We start from the raw sequence: 17,056 nt of genomic DNA, 5'->3' as shown, positions 1-17,056 counted from the left end.
GTATCCAATATGGTGGGAAATACTGTGATCAAAGAATGTCCTCCAAAATGCAATGCACTCTTTTGTGGTTTAAGATGGTGCATTATGGCATTGGTTCAGTCAACCATTTGTTCTTGTATTACAATAAGAGAAATTTTGAGAAATATGTATTCGATAATGTTTACTCGAGCTATACCTCTTCATCTGCCCAAGTGCACTTCTGTATCCTGTTTATACATTGATTTTAAGTACAGTATAATCTGCATTTACGTGGTCAGTTGAACCTGTGGAGGCCCGTGTAAAACGAGAAACGCGTAAATGAAATAACAGAACATATGGGATTAATTGAAATAGAGATTGGGCCGACCCCCAAACTCCACTTTTTCCGACACAATACATACATACCTTGTAGTCAAAATAACATCTTAATTTTATGATGGTATGCACACACAATTAATAATTAAGAGAAATATCAATAATATTAGGTTTTTTAACACTTACGTTAGTAGAAAAGATGGCTGGGCACACGGGGATGGGGGGTTGGTTACGAGGCAGAGGGCAGATTATTGGCCCTCACCTGTATCACTTGTATCAAGTGTAACACTATCCACCACAGAGGCTTGCAGGGCCTCTTTGTCAAACCCCTCAAAGTCCATATCTTCACTATCACTATCACTGACTTGGGCCAGTTGTGGTGGGTGACGGGTGAAGAACTCGGTAATGTTTTGATGACTGGGCGACTTTGTGCGCACCCTGCCCGCGCCGCTTCCTGCGTAAATGACCAAATTTACCGCGTAATTAAAACATTTTATTCTGGCAAGGCACCGTGTAAATGACCAAATGTGTAAACAAAAGCCACGTAAATGCAGACTATACTCTATATTACAGTTTGTTTATTGGTGATGGATGTGTTGCTTATGAGTTATTGTATTGGTAAACCAAATAGATATCCTGAAGCTCTTTTATGAAAGGGGAACACCAGAGCAATTCACACCCCTTGAGGCAGCTAGACTAGGTGGATGACAGAAAATGCAGGAGAATTTGTGATGATCATGATTTTGTCCTCTAGTGTTTTAGCTAGGAGGATGTGGGAGAATAAGGAAAAGGAAACCTGTGTAACAATATTTATTCTCTTTTTTTCAGACTGGATTGGAGACTTTGTCATCCAAGTTCAAGGGCAGACAAGTGCAGGGCCCTCAGATCTTACCATTGATGATATCACCTTTACAGGATGTGCTATGCCATTTAGTACTGAGGAGTGCCCCATGTATACTTTAAAGTGTTTACAAACTGGTGAGATTTCTTATTTGTGTAATTCTTGTTTTTTTTTTTAATTATCCTTGCATTTCTTTGTACTTTCATATATATATATATATATATATATATATATATATATATATATATATATATATATATATATATATATATATATATATATATATATATATATATATATATATATATATATATATATATATATATATATATATATATATATTGATAAAATCACACAGGAAAAGGGAAACAACGGAGCACCTTAGCTTTCGTCTTTTTTTTTCTTTTTTTTTTATGTCCTTGATAGTAAATGAGGTAACATATCAGTTTTACCATGTGTCTGTATGTATGGGAGGTGTGTACAAGTGAATTTAACATTATCAGAGGTAGATATTACTTGTATATTTTTGTGAAGTATGCAACTATGTTTATGAGGCCTGAACAGTGATGGGAAACTTTAAATCCCTCCTGGGTCTGAAACTCAGCCATAATTCTTCCTTTTTCCTAAATGTTAGACTTGTAAAGCTTTATAAACTGATAAATTAATCTGTGAGCTAAGAAAAATTCAAGAGTTGATAAAGATGCTCTAGAGATATTATTTTTACATATACACCTGTAGTCTACTTTCCTTTTGGGTGGTGCAGATATTCTTTCCAGTCTTGGATGTATAATGTATAATTCATGTCATGATGATTAAGAAAATATTCATGCATCTAGAATTTCATCTCAAAACTTGTAATTTTATAATTTTTTTTTTGTAGGGTCATGTTTGTGTTTAGTTTCATCTTTAATCATTGTAAAGCATAATGAGTTGATTGGTTTCAGGGTTGTGTGTGCCATATGACTTCCTGTGTGACAATACCAATGACTGTGGTGACTTGACTGATGAACATAATTGTGAAGACTTCTTGCCCATTTGTACCCTAGAGGAAGATGAGACCTGTGATTGGGCCCAAGAGCCTGATGATGATGATATTGGTAAGTGCTGTATTTCATTATGTACCTGAATAAAGTTTTAACGTGTTTTACAACATTTGAAGGACAACTCTCTATATCCAACACTTACTTCACAAAATTCAAAAGAACTTTTGATTTCTTTTAATATAAAATCATGTAGTGTATTCGGATAAAGTTCTTGTCTTCAACTTGAGCTCCAATGTAAACATTGCAGATGCCCATTTATAATAATTATTATAATAATAATGATAATAATTGCTGGTCTTTTGTTTGTCAAAAGTGCCAGTTCTAAAGAATTCACTAGCACTCAAAACAGAAGAACGTATCAACAAATAAGCGCTACCACTTGAAGCATTATTTGTTGCTTGTTTCCTGATTGTCGCATTCAGAGCATTGAACAAAAAAATGCTGTACAGCATGCCTTTCAAATTTTTACTCGTGTGCAAAGAAATGTATATTCCCTTTATGTGTTTGCCCTTAGGACAATTATTTCTTTTACCTGCATTGTATGTGTGTGTGTCTACACACACACACACACACACACACACACAAAACACTGTACAAATAAATAATAATGGGAAAATCCTCTCACAAATAATCAGAAAGAAGACAACAAATTGTATCTAAATGTAGAAAAAATATGAGAGTCTACCCTCAAGTCAGCTCCATCCTTTGTTATTAAAGTTGAGTTGGTTGGGTTGTCATACAGCAATTTTTTCTCGTAAAAATTACTGTCTCTAGAACGAATGGCTCCCTGTCCCGGCTGTGAAAATGCCGTCAACTTTAAAACTACCCGCAGACATTCTTGGGTACTGTATGTGTTCTGGGTATCAAGTTCTATCTACAGGAGCGAACACAAACACCCGTAGAGTTTTCGTAGGTTCTATTTACTGGATAAACAGATATGTACACAAGGAAGGTTGCGCTCCTTTCTCTGTCTGGGGGGTCAACTAGCCTCTAGGGCGACATGTGGTAAGTGATACCTTAGCAGCTTCCATATGTCGCCAGGCACATTAATTAAGCATGTGGGACATGGTAAATACATTGCCACACGCTGCTAGCTAGGCTGAATAAATAGTGTATATAAATGGAGCACATACATAATATACATACAGCATACATAATATACATACATAATATACATACAGCATACATAATATACATACAGGTACATCCAGGGTGTCATCCGCAAATAATCGAGGACTGCGAATATATTAAAAGTCTGCGAATTGTCAGGGCGTGCTGTACGATAATAAAACATCACAAAAAGTGACAGTGACAGTTCAACTTCTGTCGTTCAAATACCCTTAAGTTTTAATACTTTCTAAATCCTGTAATTTTCCTTTACTGTGCTGCGCCCTGTTCAGGATCATGAGCTGTAATAAAATAAAGGTCTTAAGTTGTTTCTTGAAGGCCTCCACAGAAGTCAGCTGCTTCATGGATGCAGACAACCAATTGTACAATCTGGGTGCGTTCCCGTACTGCTCTAGGCTCCTCAAGGCGTGAATGATTGTCACTACTATGCATAATAATTTCAGAATGTGTAATCTGTGGAATTAGTAGGTTTGCCAAACATTGTCTAAAAGTGATTAAACAGAGTTTGAACTCTATCCCGGCTTTAATTGGAAGCTATTGTAATTCAATCAGGAATGAGGTAGTGGGAGAAAAAAATGGAGGGGCAACCCTGTTCAAAACTGTATGAATTTTCTTCAGTAGATAATTAGGTAGGTAGACCCATAAAGAGTTACAATAGTCAACCCAAAACAAAATAAGTGAATGTAATAGTGTCAGAAGTCACTGTCTATCCCAAATCTGTTTAACAGCATACAGATTTCGAATATGAATGTTGCAACTCTTAAATACAGATTTTATATGCTCTTTAGAATTCAGCTTTGAGTCAAAGCACACACCCAGATTATGAATAGACTTAACAGGACTGAGTTATACTTCCGCAAAGTTTAAAGAGTCAAAATTATCTGTGCTGTTTCCCCTCCTCCGTCCTTTAAATAGAGTCTATGAGTATATCTCATGGACCGGGAGTCCAGAATATTATCAGCCAAACTTTGTAGTTGTAAAAATAGATATTGTACTGTACAATTATTTTCATAGTAAGGGTAGCATTTAATTGCTCGTCTCTTTCAGACTGGGTGTATGGCCAAGGTCACACAGTAGCTGGAAGAACCACCTTCCTGACAGGGCCACCAGTGGACCACACATTACGACTTTCTGGTGGTCATTACATTTATGCCACAAGTCCTACTACTTATGCTCAAGATGAGAGACAAGGCAAAGTCACATACCGTGCCTGGTTCGTTAGCCCAGTGATAAGGGCTGATGATGATTCATATTTCCCATGTGAGCTACGGTTTCATTACTACATGTATGGACAAAATATAGAGGAACTGAATGTATATACTCGGACAGAGCGTCATGGTGACATGACACTCTCCTTCACAAGGAAAGGGGAGCAAGGTCAATTCTGGGATCGTTCTGTTGTTCCAACTCCCTCAAATAAGCCCTTCCAGTATGTTATTGAGGGAGTAACTAATAACTTGGGCTTGTCTGACATTGCCATTGATGATTTATCATTCACTGAATCCTGCATGGAAACCAATGATACACTCCCTGGTGGCAACACTCCTGAGCCTCCATACAATCCATGTGCAAATGATGAGTTCTATTGTAATATTGGTGAAGATTGCATAGCAAATTACATGGTGTGTGACTGGAAAAATGATTGCTCAAATGGTGCTGATGAAGATAATTGTGGCACATGTAATTTTGAATATGATATGTGCAGTTGGTCTGATGCCAGCAAAGGAATATTCCATTGGCGGCGTATCACTGGTGCTGACTTTTCCCAGTACAGTCATCCATTTAAAGATCACACATCCCAACAGTCTGATGGCCACTTCATATATGTTGAAGGTTCAGATGGGACTGTTGGCAAAACAGCTGTGTTAGTCAGCCCAGCATTGAGCCATACAACAGGATATTATTGTGAAATTCATTTTTGGTTGTTCCTTGAAAATGGAATGAATGCACACGTAGGTCTCTATTATCACAATAATTATCAAAATAAGGACCACCTATTATACAATTTGACGACTTCAGAGATACAAGAAAAGGTTTGGTATGAGGTTCTTGTTTCAGCCAAATTAGTACCTTCAACAGATTATTTCAAACTGACAACTACACCAGTGTTTGATCAAACCATCGATTGGGCAGACTCTCACTCATCTGTGAGCATTGATGATATTAGTTTCTTCAACTGTAATGAGCGTTTCCTTGATCTGGCTTGTGACTTTGATGATGCAGGTACATGCAATTGGCGTCAAGCTCAGACTGATCAGCAAGATTGGAGGAAAAGTGATCCCAGCATTCCACTTCCAGACCACACATCTGGGACTGGGCATTATATATACATCAACTTTTTGCAAAATTTTGCCGTGAAGGGCGATAAGGCAAGACTCATAAGTACAGTTCAGTCAAAGCCTGTTGGAGTGAGGAATGTCTTTACACTCTGGTATTACTTATATGGCGGAGACGTTGGCATATTCAGAATTATTGAGAGGAAACAAAACACAAAGGAGAATGATACTCTGTTTGAAATTGGGGATTCCCAGGATGATAGATGGATGCTCTTTGAACAAGAACTGGATGCTGATGATGACTACTCAATAGTTCTTGAGGCAGAATGGGGGGAGATTGGATCTGGTATGCTTGCTGTAGATGATGTCAAAATTACATCAAAGATACAGAATCCATTTTGTGATTTTGAGGAAGATTTTTGTCAGTGGCAACTTGATGATAGTGATACAGCAGTGTGGGCCAGAGGGCGTGGAAAGCAAAATAAGACTGGTCTTCCTCCAGTAGACCACACAGATAACACTAACATGGGTCATTATGCATATCTGAAAGAAAAACCTATACCTGGAAAGACTGGCACTCTCACTTCCCCAGCATATCATTCTGTAGGTGTGCAGTGCCTCAGATTTTGGTATCACATTTTAGGAGATAATGTTGGTGAATTATCAGTTCAAGTTGCAGACCAAGCTGGTTCTGGAGTATTCACTCCTTTTTGGTCTCATGAGAACAATACTTTTGAAATGTGGTCTCTTGGAATGGTGACTCTCCCAAATTTACAGAAGTATGTTGTTCGCTTTGAAGGCACAACTGGCAGAAACAATTTAAGTGTAATTGCACTTGATGATGTGGAATTCTTGCCTGATGCTTGTCCAAAAGTCCATGAATGTGACTTTGAATATGATGTGTGTGACTGGTTCAATACAGACGATGAAGACACCTTTGACTGGGAACGATCATCAGGTAGTGAAGGTGGAGGCATATCAGTAGATCATACTCTCAATTTTGACACTGGTCACTATATGGTTGCAAAGCTCCAGGACAAAAAGAAGGGTGATAGTGCCAAGCTCTTTGGAGGTACTGTTCCTAAAAACCTCAGGTGCATGACATTTTGGTATTCAATGCAGCACATAAAAAATGCCAAATTAAGGGTTATCTTACTTGAAGGAGATGGTATAACCCTGATGGAACTTCATAACTCTACTTTGGATTATCTCTGGGAAGAAATAACATTAAACCTTAACATAGTGACTGATTCCTTTGAGGTACAGTTTGAACTTCTTGTAGCGGAGGACATTACATTTTCAGAGTACTATGCTGTGGCAATAGATGACACCGCCTTCACAGCAGATTGTAAAATACCAACATTTCCTCCACCTGTTACTACACCACTACCCACCCACTTGCCTTCCATATATGACTGTGATTTTGAACAAGACGATAACCAGATGTGTGGTTGGACACTTGGGGAAAATGATGGCCTTCTCTGGCAGCGTTGGCAAGGACAGTCTTCATCTTCTGAAACAGGTCCAAAAACTGATCATACCCTCATGACAGATGATGGACATTATATTTATGTTGGTACCACATTCAAGGTAGAAAGGAATGCTACATTAATTAGCCCACCTATAGACATGGGAGTCAATGGGGCTTGTCTTTCCTTCTGGTACCATATGCATGGCTTTGATATTGGCATGCTGCAGGTGCTGCTGCAAGTGGTAGGCACAAATTCTACTACGTCGGTTTGGCAACGTTCACATGAACAAGGAGACGACTGGATACAAGCTAAGGTGCACCTAAATGGTTTGCAAAGCAGCCATATGATACTTGAAGCTATACCAAAGCCTTATGGGAAGGGGGATATTGCCCTAGATGATATCACACTAGATTTTGGTTTCTGTAACACTGGAAAATTATGTGACTTTGAATCTGGAAATATATGCCAATTTGAGCAATCACTTATAGATGATTTAGACTGGGAATTGGTAATGGTTTCGAGCTCTCGTGTAGTTGGTGAAGTAGATCCAGAAGAAGATCATTCCCAGCAGTCATCACTTGGCCATTACCTCAAATTGTCAGGTGAAGGATCAGCAGTGATTGTTACCAATGAAATTCATCCTCAATATTGTTGTGTTGAATTCTGGGTGTATTTGGATGGATTCTTTGGGTATTCTTCATCAGATCTATATGTCTATACATTAATAAATGGAGTTAAAGCCTCTAAGATTAACATCACTGATGTTTTAGGCCACAATTGGAACCACTATCTGTTACCAGTAACAAGTTCTTTCTATTATTCTTTGGCATTTGAAAGCCATGTTCGAGGCAGTGGTTACACAGTTGGCCTTGATGATGTGCAGCCACTGATATCTTGTGAAGCAATGGAAGAGTGTAACTTTGAATCTGACTTGTGCATGTGGAAGAATTCTGTGAAGGAAAATCAATTTGATTGGTCAATAACAACAGGTAATGATCTTGATTCCATTTATGCCCCTACTGTAGATATCACTCTGGGCTCTCCTTATGGAAAATTTGCATATGTTGATACATACAGAGATGACCCTGCAACTGGAAAACCACATGCAATCCTTGAATCTAATGTAATGGAACCAATGGAACGATGCATTAGCTTTTGGTTTCATATCAAAGGTGCAGGAACACAATCCCTGATTCTCAGTACCAAAGACATATTGTCGGGTGTAGTATCAGATATATGGGAGTACAGTTTATTACTTTTCGCAGATTGGGAATATAAACAATTTTCTATTATGAAGTCAGAGCGGTACACCATTCAGTTTGAGGCTGTGACTAGCAATGACCAGGGAATGATTGCCTTAGACCAAGTGAAGGTGGTGGCTGATTTATGCTCCAACCATTCTGTGCCAGACTGTGTCATTAAATGTGATGAGGGTGCCACCTGTATTCATGAAGATCAGATGTGCAACTTTGTACAGGACTGTATGAATGGGGAGGATGAAAATTTTTGTGGCTACAACTGTACCTTTGATGAAGATTCTCATCACAACACACCATGTAGTTGGGATACTGATAGAGAAAATGGTGATATTTTAACGTGGCTGCCACTCTCAGGTCAACTAAATGATTCGTATGGGCCACCTGTGGACCACACTTTCTTAACTCCTTTGGGTCACTATATGGCTGTGATTCCAGTAAATGGTAAAGTCAGAGAAGAGAAACCAGCTGTTCTGCTAAGCCCACCACTGAAAAACTCTGGTGGTTATTGCCTTATGACATTCTGGTATGTCATGTATGGACGGCCTGATAACACCTCTTCTTCTTTTATAGGCTCCCTAATTGCAGTATACCAAATGGGTGACTTATCTACTGAATTACTAAGCATAAATGGTAACAAAGGTGATGAATGGCTTCATGGAGTAGCCTATATTGGAAGAGTTACACCTGAATTCTACATTAGATTTGAAGGAGACCGGAATCTAGACATTGATGGTTATATGGCAGTTGATGATATAACATTTGAAAACTGTTTCCTTCCAACGCCTCAGAAAACACCTGGAGACTGTAAGGAGTATCAGTGCACTAATCTGGCCTGTGTATCAATGTTTGATCGTTGTGATTTTGTTGACGACTGTGGTGACTACTCAGATGAGGTAAACAGAGTGGCTGGGTGTAACAAATTTGTTGGACGTTGCTCATTTGAAGATAATACCTTCTGTGACTGGGAACAAGACGATTCTAATAATTGGTATTTAGGATCACCAAGTGTACAAGACATCATTCCAAAGCGAGATCACACACTTAATTCAGCTAGTGGCTCCTTTATCTATATTGATAATACATTTGATTACAAGAACACTACTGTTGCTACCATACTTAGTCCTGTAATAAAATGGGATGATAAAATGATATCTCCATGTATTCTTCACTTCTTCTATTGCATATATGGACCAGCAGCACAAAAATTAACTGTTTCATCAAGGGATGCATCTAATGGACCACTGAACATTCACTTAGTGATTACTGATGCTGTTGGGCCTTATTGGGAACAAGCAGAAATCTCCATGGCACCTCAAGATATCATACACAAGCCTCTACAGTTTATCATCACAGGAGAGAGAGATTCTCTAGGAAAACAAAGATCAGTTATTGCCATTGATGATATATCCTTTACTGAGTCCTGTGTATTATCAGATGATATATTGCCAACAGCCTCACCAAGTATACCAACCACTACATCAGGTGCTTGCCCTAATCAATTCCAGTGTAATGATGGAGAATGTATCCCATTGGACCATGTCTGTAATTTTATGAATAACTGCATAGATGGGACTGATGAAGCTATGTGTGCAGAATGTTCTTTTGAAAACGGTACTTGTGGTTGGCGGGATATAAGTTATGGTTCCTACTTTTGGACTCTTGATGAACCTAATGCTAATAACCGTTCTGGACAAGTTATGATTGTTGAGGGAAAGTCAGGCAGCAACTCTAAAGAAGCAAATCTCATCAGCGTCGCCCTTGGACCATCTGCTACAAACTGTATTATGAGTTTCTTTTACTATAAACATTTGGGAGAAGATGATAAGACAAGTCTGCAACTTGACCTCAAATCACATATTGGTAATGAATTCACAGTTTGGTATGTACTTACTGATATGAATGACACTTGGCATCAACAGTTTGTAGGCATTGGAGAACATGAAATGGGATGGAGCCTCCGCTTTCAAGCCAATCACTATGACACAAACGGATTAGTAATGATTGATGATGTGCATTTTGAAAATTGTTCCAAACCAAATTCAACTATATGCAAGCCATATGAATATAGATGTGACAATGGTGTTTGTGTTACTAAAGACAAGTTTTGTGACTTTAATGATGATTGTGGTGATGGCACAGATGAAATACCAGCATTATGTAAAAATTACCCTGAAAGATGTAATTTTGAAGACAGCTTTTGCAACTGGAAGCAAGAAGTTAGTGAACTGGAATGGATACGTAAAACCGGTGATATGATGTCCGAGGATGTTGGCCCAGACTTTGATCACACTTATGGAAATGAAACTGGGTATTATTTATATCTGGAGAGTGGAGAAGGAGATCAAGGGAAGATTGGCAGAGTGTCTAGTACTGCCTTTTATCCATCTACAACTGAGTCATGCTTCTTTAGATTTTGGTATATGATAAGAGCTGACAAAAGTGCCTCATTAACTGCTTTTGTTGAAGAGACTTCCTGGAATTCATTTGGATATTCTCCATCGGTTCAGATTTTCCAAACAAATGGAACTGCTGAATATTTATGGACAAGAACTAATGCTCCTGTGATTTATACAAGATACTTCAAGATCTTGCTTGAAGCTAAGGTGGGTGAGAAATTCGATGGAGACATTGCAATTGATGATGTATCTTTCTCACTAGATTGCAAGCCTACTAACAGCCTACCAACTGTCTCACCAACTCCAGGTCCATGTTCAAATGGGCAGTACTTTTGTTCATCTGGTGAATGCATTCCCGACTCAAAAGTTTGTGATTTACGATATGATTGTAGGGACAACAGTGATGAGCTGTCGTGTCCCTCTATTTGTAATTTTGAGGTTGATGTTTGTGGGTGGCAGGAGGCAGTTCCTGATAAACTTGACTGGATACGTGCCAAGGCTGATGATAGTAATTTTGGTACTAATACTGATGGACCTCTTGTTGACCAGACAGGAAATAGAGATGGCCATTTCTTGTTTTTGTTCAAAACTACTGATAAGTTGATTGATGAAAAAGGTCTTGCTTTTACCCACTTTTACCAGAACACAGCCCCTTACTGCCATTATCATTATTGGTTCTTCAATAAGGGAATTCTTGGATCTGATATTATTCTCAGACTTAATTCTACACCATATGAATTCACCAATTTAACATTCTTCACAAGTGAGTCTGGGATAGATGAGAGTCATTGGATAGATGGAGAAGTAGGTATTGGAAGACAGAAATACCCCTTCCAACTTTCTTTCTACAAAGAACCATCAGACGATTACTTTGGAAAATTTGCCATTGATGAGACACTGTTCGACCAGGGTTGCCACTATCCAGATCCCGTAGATGGCAACTGTGCCATTAATGAATACCATTGCAGAGTTACAAAGGTAATTACTTAGTTTCAGTAATTAATACTACCTTTATTGTAGTATTGTATATACTTGTACACTAAAATGTTTAATAAATCATTAGAAACAATTATGTATTCAACATGAAATATAGGTGTAGCTTCTGTAATATCATAATTTATATCTAAAAAATTTTTTTTACAGGTTTGTATACTGGCTGAGAATATGTGCGACTTAAGTGATGATTGTGGAACAGGCGAGGATGAATCTACTATTGCATGCCTTGGCTACCACTTTTTAACTCTTGAAGATGATACCTGGATTAAATGGTTCTCTCAAGGTCAAAATGGTGTTGACGATGACTTTGACTGGACGCTATGGAGTGGCAGCACACCTACTGTGGGTTAGTATGAGTACAAATTTGATTTCTTTAATTTTTTTCTTGGACCGGTTATACACACCATGACTGTCACTTCAACCTCAACCATAAACTGTTGGCTTCAATCCACAATTCCAGTCATGTACAGATGTACACAGTTTACTTTGTACAATAGTATTGTATATTCCAACTTCCCCATGCATAATGCATCATGGGAATCTTGGGCACCACAGGAACACAAGCCATTATTCATACACCATTCCCAGAAACCCTTGGCATAATGGATCTTAGCTGCCATGCTCTACTTGTTCACTGGTGAGCCAACAAAAAATCCTGGATAGTAGCACAACCTTTTGAAGACTAGTGTCTGAATTGTTTGCGTGTGGAAGTAAAGCAATACTGCCATGATTAACCTCATTTTTAAGGCCTTATACCTCCATGAAAAGGCTTCAGTCACCCTTTGCACTAAAATGACTTGTACCCTTATATTTTGGTTATATTTATTCTGCCCATCACCATTTCCTTCATTCAACTAATGGATCAGAGAGTGATATCAATATTTGAAATGTTTTATTTGAGGCATACTTTTCTCAGTTTCTGTAAGTTACCAATGGACCCTGTAGTTATCTACACTTACCGGTACCTTTTGCCAGCCTTTCCTTATACAGAAAATGATAAAACATGTTGATGAGTAAAGTATAGGGTACTAGCAAACCTGATGCCATAACAAAAGCAGTGCAGTGGCTGTAGGGTAACTCATCATGATCAGCTTCCATGTGCAACATAGGACCAATGCAAACTGCTCTATTGTAAGCTTGTTGATAGAGCAACCTCTCAGGAGTCACTTATCCCTGACTTTGGGCGCTTTTGTTGTCAAGTGAAAGTGCCAGCGTGTAAATTGCACACAGCTTTAGCTTCATAGTTACCATCAGGTAGATTTGAAGCAAATCTTACCAATGGATACCCTTCCTATCTCTAACCCCTTTTTACAAAGTGAGAACTGGGCATTATATGTAGGATTTCCTGAATTATTGACATAAAATTTATTAGCGTATCTTTATCCTTTCACATAGGATACCTAGAATTATACCTGTATGCCTTCATATTCACATACAGAAGGGTCGAAAACAACCCATGTTCAATCAATAATCTTTCAATACCTGTATTTGGAATAGCTAATCCTTATGTGAAAGGTCAAAATCACAGCTGAAGGTCATAGGTCAGGTGTATTACTAGATGTATTATATACTGTTCCAGTTTTGTTTCAAAATCAATCCCAAGATTTTAGTCACTAAATACCCAGACAGTAAGAATATAAGAGACCTGAGAACAATGTCATGAATATTTTTCCAAGGAAGTAAGTTCGCTGGGTTTTCAGAGTAAGAAACAAAGATTCGGTTGGTGAGTTATGAAACTTGAAACATTGTAAAGATATGACGATGTACAATTTAGGGTATTTTGAGAAAGGTTTAAAGTAAAATTAGGAATTTCTGTTTACTAAAATATAGAATGATAAGTACTACAGTACATTACAATACCCAATAAGAAGAATGGTAATATTATAAAAACATAGAGGCTTTCAGAATACATTTTAGATGATAAAATTTGCAAAATTGGAGTACAGTACAGTACAGTACAGTACAGTACAGTACAGTACAACATAAACAGTCTAAAAGAAAGATTATACAGTACTTCATATATTTGAGGATAACTCTCATCAACAGGTACGGGTCCTAACTTTGATCACACAACCTCAAGTTATGAGGGCCACTACCTTTACCTTGAAACAGCTCATCCTCAGCACCATAATCAAAAGGCCTGGCTAGTAAGTTACCCTATCATAGCTGGCCCGGACTGCACCTTTACCTTCTATTCCCATATGTATGGTAGAGATACTGGGTCTCTTTCAATCCTGTTGCGGTAAGTTGAAACAACTCATCCATATTATGTCTTTCATTGTATGTACAGTATAAATAAAATCTTGTCCACGATCAAGTTTAAGGGTGACAAATTATATTTATTATTGAATATACATACAAACATTCAGTTTTAAATAATTTGGCTAATATTGGTTTTTGTAAATAAAAAAGTGTAATACATATACCTGTATAGAATTTACTTTCTCCATTTACTGTACTGTACTGTATATATGTTTCACAATGAACCCATCCACTCCACCTCTTTTCAGTGTAGCAGACACATGCTTTAAATGTATGTGGCCGCCAGGGTATGACAAACAGTATACTGTACAGTACAGTGTATGTAATTGAAGTACGAGTAGTTTTTTTATTAAGCTTCTTAAATATATATGCCTTACATTTTCAGAAATGAGTCACATTCAAACTTGACAAAAATATGGACTATGAACTCAGAGATTGGAAATTTCTGGGTGAAGCAGGTTTTGACACCAGACTTGCTGCCCCACAAGGTACCTTTCCAATTAATATTTGAAGGCACAGTTGGAGATGAGCAACTGGGAGACATTGCTATTGATGACTTTGTCTTCTCCTCAGACTGCAGGTAAAGGGTATTTTAAGCATCACAACTTACTGATATTAAATGTCCTAATCAAATAATATAATTTCCCGTGAAAATACTGTGCAGTTAATATATACTCCTCAGGGAGATTACATACAATGTTTTTAATTTTACAAACCAATCAAGTGGAATTTGGTGATGGTTGAATTGCATTACTTAAACATGAAAATGCCAAATAGAGTTCTCAATATGGTGTAATGTAACTGCTTGAGAAAATTCTTAATTTTTATGTAATTTATAGGCACTACATGTAGGTGGAGTTGAATTGGAGAATAATGTGAAAAAATATCCCCGAGAGAGAGAGAGAGAGATCAATATGAGTGTATAAGAGTGCTTTAGTCTGTCTGAACAAACAGTAGTGAATTAGTCTCTGAGTATACATGAATGTGCTGTTCCGAGTGAGTGTACAAGAGTTTGCTAGTCTGAAAACAAAACGAGTGTGTTTGTCTGAATTAAAATACAAGCTTGTGTAATTCTAAATGAGTTGTTAAGAACATGTTAACCTGAATAAGTATACAAGAGTATATTCTGTATGGTTATGTAAGTGTTAGTCTGAATGAGTATGTAAGAGTGTTTTAGTTTGATGTGTAATCAAGAGTACTGTACTGTACTGTACTGTATATTAGTTTGAATAAATATGCAAGTGTGTTTTGAGACCAAGGTGTCTGAATAATGATTTACAAAAGACGTACCCAGTAGTGGTACAGTGAATTATGCTAGCAGGCCATTGTTGGATGGCTTTGAGCATACAGGGAGTGTATTACCTCCTTGTAACACACCCATCACCATTCAGTACAGTATTCGGTGTCAGCTGTGACATACAATAATTGCTTAATGTTCGCAACTGACTGAAAAATTTTATGAACTAGTAAGACATTAAAATATCCTGAATAGGATTTTTCCCATGTGGATTCCTCAGAAATATCTTCTTATCAAAAAAGTTTGGTTAGTTACTAATAAATTCATTCATGAAATTTATCCCCATGTTGGCTTTTTATGGGTTATTCTTAAGAGGTATCACTTCAGTTCATTTTAAGATGTTTCATTTAAATTAACTCGAGTTTTCACTTCTCTTTAATCTTAAAAGGTTTTACCAAATTCAGTTTACTCATATCACCTCAGTAATATTTTAATGCTGTATTTTATACAATTCATGGATTAATTCATGTCAAGTTAGAATCTTGAGTCGTCCATTTCCAGGAACTAATTCAACTTATACTACAGACTTGATAGTCAACCTACACACAACTGCACTGCGGAAGAATATCAGTGTAGTGATGGAACGTGTTTGCCTCTGAAGAATCGCTGTAATTTTGCAGTTGAGTGTCCAAATGGTGACAATTCAGATGAAGAAGGGTGTGGTGAGTTTCATTACTCCTTAATAAATATGGTATTATACAAAAAACTCAAATAGTGGATTAATAAAATGGGGCATTGCATCATGAAATTTAAACACAAAATTTGCCATGCTTTTTACAGTGTCTCCAATGTGCACATTTGAGGATGGTGATCTGTGCAATTGGGAGATCAAAGCAAATCAAAACAAATCAGTGGAGAGCACAGAAAATGAAGAGATGTTCACGTATGTATAAGTATTGATCTCTGCCTATCACATATACCATAAAGAGCCAAAGGCTACTTATGTCTCTAACTGTCCCATATACCTGTATACTGTATGAAATTCTGTAATCCATGGTAGATGCAAGCTCTTTATTCTCCATATCTAAAAGTTTGCAGAAGTAAAGAAAACATCATTCCCAAAATTCTTCCAGTTCCTAAACAAAAACTGTTTTCAGGGATATTTTTTAATGTTTCAGTCAAAATTTTACTGTTTAGTTAGCTGAAAATACTTTTTCAATGTAGACACTTCATTTATTTTTTCACTTCTTGTTCTTTAGTGCATTAAATGATCAATACGGTAATACAGTTGAGCCTCAGAATTCCAAAAATCAGAAATCCGGGGCACACTTTAGAAAAAAGGGCGATGAAAGTTATTGATAAGAAAATAAATTTGGTGCTCCTGGATCACAGGAAAAACTTAAACTGCATAAAAAATAAAAACAAAAAGATGGGATGAATGTTTGAATGAAAAGATGACCAGTAAATTAAAAAATAATATACAAAACACTGCCAATATAACGAGAGCCACAAATGAAATCATTTAAGACTATTGTGTTCCTTGTTCTAATAGCAGTCAAGTCTGTTAACCACTACTGAACTCCACATCCCCTCACACATAACATTTTCATATTTATAAGCATTAAACCTGATTTTTCTCTTACTTTATATGCAGGCGACCTTCACTTTATTAAAAAACAAAAACAGGTTTGTACTGTACTTGAATACTCATCAATAACAGGTACATGTAATCACTTGAGTTCCGCCATTTTCCTTTGGTTCTGGTTCTCAGTAGACATTCCAAAGAGATGTTCAGTGCATCGCTCTGCTCCTTATAGTATACAGTAAATACAACTTAGCCTTCTTATCTCGT

General features: G+C 37.3%; 1 protein-coding gene across 1 annotated transcript in view; it reads left to right on the top strand.

Annotated features, from left to right (window-relative positions):
• The window catches only part of LOC121871065 (MAM and LDL-receptor class A domain-containing protein 2-like), a 116,067-nt gene that overhangs the window by 74,484 nt on the left and 24,527 nt on the right, over window positions 1-17,056 (top strand). Inside the window, exons 66-73 of the mRNA XM_042373175.1 lie at window positions 1,123-1,272; window positions 2,080-2,232; window positions 4,354-11,687; window positions 11,853-12,051; window positions 13,752-13,947; window positions 14,353-14,547; window positions 15,790-15,926; window positions 16,045-16,147. Coding sequence (XP_042229109.1) covers window positions 1,123-1,272; window positions 2,080-2,232; window positions 4,354-11,687; window positions 11,853-12,051; window positions 13,752-13,947; window positions 14,353-14,547; window positions 15,790-15,926; window positions 16,045-16,147 — 8,467 coding nt within the window. The remainder of the gene's footprint in view (window positions 1-1,122; window positions 1,273-2,079; window positions 2,233-4,353; window positions 11,688-11,852; window positions 12,052-13,751; window positions 13,948-14,352; window positions 14,548-15,789; window positions 15,927-16,044; window positions 16,148-17,056) is intronic.

This window comes from Homarus americanus, unplaced genomic scaffold, assembly GCF_018991925.1.
Source record: "Homarus americanus isolate GMGI-L3 unplaced genomic scaffold, GMGI_Hamer_2.0 scaffold52512, whole genome shotgun sequence".
Lineage (NCBI taxonomy): Eukaryota > Metazoa > Arthropoda > Malacostraca > Decapoda > Nephropidae > Homarus > Homarus americanus.
This window is presented reverse-complemented; position numbering and strand designations above follow the sequence as displayed.